We start from the raw sequence: 3,707 nt of genomic DNA, 5'->3' as shown, positions 1-3,707 counted from the left end.
CTTGATTGTGTTCACCTGGTGCCCCTGTGTTTTCTCCTCCCTCCTCACCTGTCTCTTGTTTCCTTGATTAGTCCTGTGTGTATTTAAGTTCTGTTTTTTCTGTCTGTCATTGTTGGTTCGTCGGGGAGTTCACCGGGGAGTGTTCTGTTTGTCCGAGTTATATGATTATCCTTATCCTTGAAATAAAGGTAATATCAGTGTTATCTGCATTTGGGTCCTGCTTGCTTCACTCTACCGTAACATCCACCACTGATTTTACTAGAGTTTATTGCCAACATTCATGTGTTGAAAAACCCCAGAACTACAAAGTACAAATGTGTGGGATTGAAATGTAATATTTTATATTATAAAGGCATAAATACCACTACAGATGTGGCATTGATGTCAGGCTGTATGTTGTGGTGCCTCTACTCAGCTTGTCTGTGGTCCATTTTCAGGGCAGAATGCAAAATTTGTCCCTATTGACAGCCTAATGACATGGACTGAGGCCCAGAGCTACTGCAGAGAACACCACACAGACCTGGCCAGTGTGAGAAACCTGGCAGAGAACCAGCAGATTGATGAGCTGTTAACTGGAGGGGGTAAGCATTGGATCGGCCTTTACAGAGACTCCTGGAAGTGGTCAGATGGAAGTAACTCCTCCTTCAAGTACTGGGCAGATTATAGACCTAAACACAGAGCTTTAAAGGTTTGTGTGGCTGCAGCTTTCGACAACTCTGGAAAATGGGAGGACTTGGACTGTGGAGTGGAGAAACCATTCATTTGCTACGGACGTGAGTACAATTCACAGCTACGTTAAAGCAAGTGATGATATTGAGTCTGTTGAAAAGAAGACACCATAAACGTTGTGACTGATGAAGTTTGTTTGTGTTTTTAGTAGTTGTGCCTGTTTCAATGCAAGTGATAAAGGTGAGGGTGGAGAAACCAAACTGTGTGGATCTGAAAGACCCCGCTTTTCTGGATGCGATGTTGGTGGAGGTAAATCATGTTTTCTACTTTTCTGCAAAAACATCAATCACCAGAAAGGAAATTCACATGACATGAGAACAAGAGACGAAAAAGGTATAGGAAACAAATAAATATATATTAAAGAATAATGAATTCAACGAAAGAAAATGTAGTAAATGAATTTCAATACGAATGAAATGGACCAAGATGAACATGAATGAAATTCTATATCCATTATACATTCAATACTTTGGCCACAAATAACAGGACCCAAGCATTTAGTAAGAAGACGTGTAAATATGTGCAGAAGTAAATAGCAGAAACTTAGCCACATGCCACCAAATGCATTAGGAACATGTACAAATACTATTCCATAACCTGAGGTAAGCCTTTACACTGGAAGAAATAAGGGGAACAGCTACCATTTCAGATGAGTGAACTAAAGATACATCATCTGTTTTTATTGGAACGATAATGATATGAGTTTTTGTGTCTCAGGCGAAAAAGAACCTAAGGGCCCAGGGATTGGACGACAACGTCCAACTGGCCTGGAGGAAGCAGCCGGATGGACAAGTCTTCAAGAAGGAGGAGAAGAAGAAGAGGGACGAGCTCTAAAGCTGAATTGCTGTGTTGGCTTTTATCAGAGAAAAGTGTATTTCTTTCCTCAAAGTCCTCGTGTTACAGAATTCAGCTGCAACAATGATCTGAATAATCTATCAGTAGCGAGATAAGATAAGGGTTGTAATGTTTTCTCTTGTTCTATATGGTTTTGAAGTTAATATGTTTGGGGTTTTAACTGTTCATGTATCTGCTTGACCTGCGAAAAACTGGATTTATTTTCTATTTTGTGACTTTTTATGTTTTTTTCAGATAAAATATAGAAGAGACATTTTAAAATAATATAATATTTGATAGAGGGCAATTCCAGGAAATCTTATTACCAATCAACATGATGACCTCTAATGCATCTTTAAAGTCATTTTCATAAAAAAAAAATGTAATTCTTCATTTGAAACTTATATTTTATCCTAAAAATGTGTTGTGCAATTACTCACTGTTATTAATATCTTCAAATGAGTTAAACATTGTGTTTATGCTCCTTTTCTTTAGGGATGAAACTTTAAGACATGTTCCTCTAATTGGTGAATCAGCTTCCAGAATATTTAGATGTAATGCTTTTCTTTGTGCTATGTGGTCATAAACTGAATCTCTTCGGTTTTAATTCCCTCTGGCTGTGGGATATATAAGAGGCATTTTACTCTTTTGTGTGACATTTGATAGATTAGATATTATTAGATTATAAATTAAGATATTAAATAAAAATGATTACCTTTAACGTTCAAACAAATTAAATATCAGTTTTCGTTGCATTGCAACCACAAAAAATGTAATGTATGTAATGTGAGAATATCTTCAAATAATTTAAATAGAAAATAATTAATTGTATTATTTTCATCCTTATTAAGGATATAAACTTGAAGCAAATTTCCTTAAATTATCTATAACCGTTTTACGTTACTCAAACATCCTTCTGGCAACAATGCTGAATATTCGCTGGTTCCAGTTTCTTAACTATTATTATAAGATTTGATGTTGTTTTTTGTCATGTATCATCATGAAATTAAAATATTGTTTAAAAAAAAAAATCCCTATGAAGAATAAACTATATCCAATAAAGAGATGTTATTTCTTTGAATTATTTATTCAAATATTTCTCACATAGTTGGATTATTGGCTGGTATTGGTTATTGGCCAGAATGGTAATTTCCCTGATTTTAGAAAATGTATGGCCTCCTGATTCTCAATATAGATGTATAGATATTTGTTCTGCTTTATTCAAGAAAATATATATTTACATTAAACATTATATACACAGAAAGCCTTGACATCAGGGGTACATAGGTACAGACACAGCACTTATACAAGTGAACAAATATATATATATACTGTATAAAGAAATACATTTAAAGAACAAATATTGATAAATCATATATTTATATAATTTATTAAATTCACATTTGGTTTTGATTGCCTTGTTATTTTTCACTACTTTAATGGTGGTGCCATATTGTTGTACTTCTAAGTACATTTACAACATTTGGAGTCAGTCCAGTTCTTCAATTACTCTAAACGTGTAATAACTTGCTTTAACCAGTAGGTGGTTTGGGTTAAAAAGCTGTCAAGTTTACAATGTTAACAAAATAAAATATATTGCTGTTTCCGGTTTAGTTTACGACGGATATATATTGTTATTGTTTGGATATTTGTAACACAAAAGCGATGGAAAAAACCCACAGCAGCACAGAAAATATGGTCTTAACATGACCCAGCGGTCTTGTAGTTAATAAAAAACAATAATATAAAAACAAAATATTACTACTAACTTTATTGTGAAATTCAAACTGAACGGTAAAAGAATAGTTTCCGGTCTATTCTGATCCCGATCTCTGTAGATAAATAAAAATAAAGAACTACGACAGATGTGTAATATATTTAATGCTGTCGAACCATTTATTACAATGCATTCATCTGATGACTTTCAAAGAGTAAAGCAAGCACTGCTGAATAAAGTATGATTTTATTTTTTACGAAAAGTTTTTTTTCATATGGAATGCAGTTGGAGGTCAACCAATCACAGAGCTTGAGAACTAATCACGGGGTTTGTCAAACAGAGCACATGGTGTAGTCCTAAACGATGGGTCTGCAACCTTTTTGACCAAAAGAGCCATTTTGCTCCTTTTTCCCAAAACATTTTTTGT

General features: G+C 34.3%; 1 protein-coding gene across 4 annotated transcripts; it reads left to right on the top strand.

The window, feature by feature from the left end:
• The first annotated feature begins 281 nt into the window (after positions 1-281).
• LOC104949261 (C-type lectin BML-1-like) lies at positions 282-2,623 on the top strand. 4 transcript variants are annotated; one of them, XM_010775630.1, is made up of 3 exons: positions 282-777; positions 878-978; positions 1,447-2,623. In XM_010775630.1, exons 1-3 carry the CDS (start codon positions 473-475, stop codon positions 1,677-1,679), a joined length of 639 nt encoding a protein of 212 aa, XP_010773932.1. In that variant the 5' UTR covers positions 282-472; the 3' UTR covers positions 1,680-2,623. The 4 variants fall into 4 exon arrangements, with proteins under 4 accessions (XP_010773932.1, XP_010774002.1, XP_010774138.1 ...); XM_010775700.1 differs by having other exon boundaries at positions 283-777; positions 881-978; XM_010775836.1 differs by having other exon boundaries at positions 288-773; positions 881-978; positions 1,447-1,657.
• The last annotated feature ends 1,084 nt before the right edge of the window (positions 2,624-3,707 follow it).

This window comes from Notothenia coriiceps, unplaced genomic scaffold (genome assembly GCF_000735185.1).
Source record: "Notothenia coriiceps isolate Sejong01 unplaced genomic scaffold, NC01 NC01_scaffold00000216, whole genome shotgun sequence".
Taxonomy (NCBI): Eukaryota; Metazoa; Chordata; class Actinopteri; order Perciformes; family Nototheniidae; genus Notothenia; species Notothenia coriiceps.
Note: the sequence above shows the minus strand (reverse complement) of the source record. Positions and strands in the feature narration are given on the sequence as shown.

Excerpts from the sequence above, each read along its gene's own strand:
- LOC104949261 (XM_010775630.1), top strand. The coding sequence starts at position 473 with ATGACATGGACTGAGGCCCAGAGCTACTGCAGAGAACACCACACAGAC. Across the intron at positions 778-877 it reads TTCATTTGCTACGGACGTGA|TAGTTGTGCCTGTTTCAATG; the intron begins GTACAATTCACA and ends TTGTGTTTTTAG. Across the intron at positions 979-1,446 it reads TGGATGCGATGTTGGTGGAG|GCGAAAAAGAACCTAAGGGC; the intron begins GTAAATCATGTT and ends TTTGTGTCTCAG.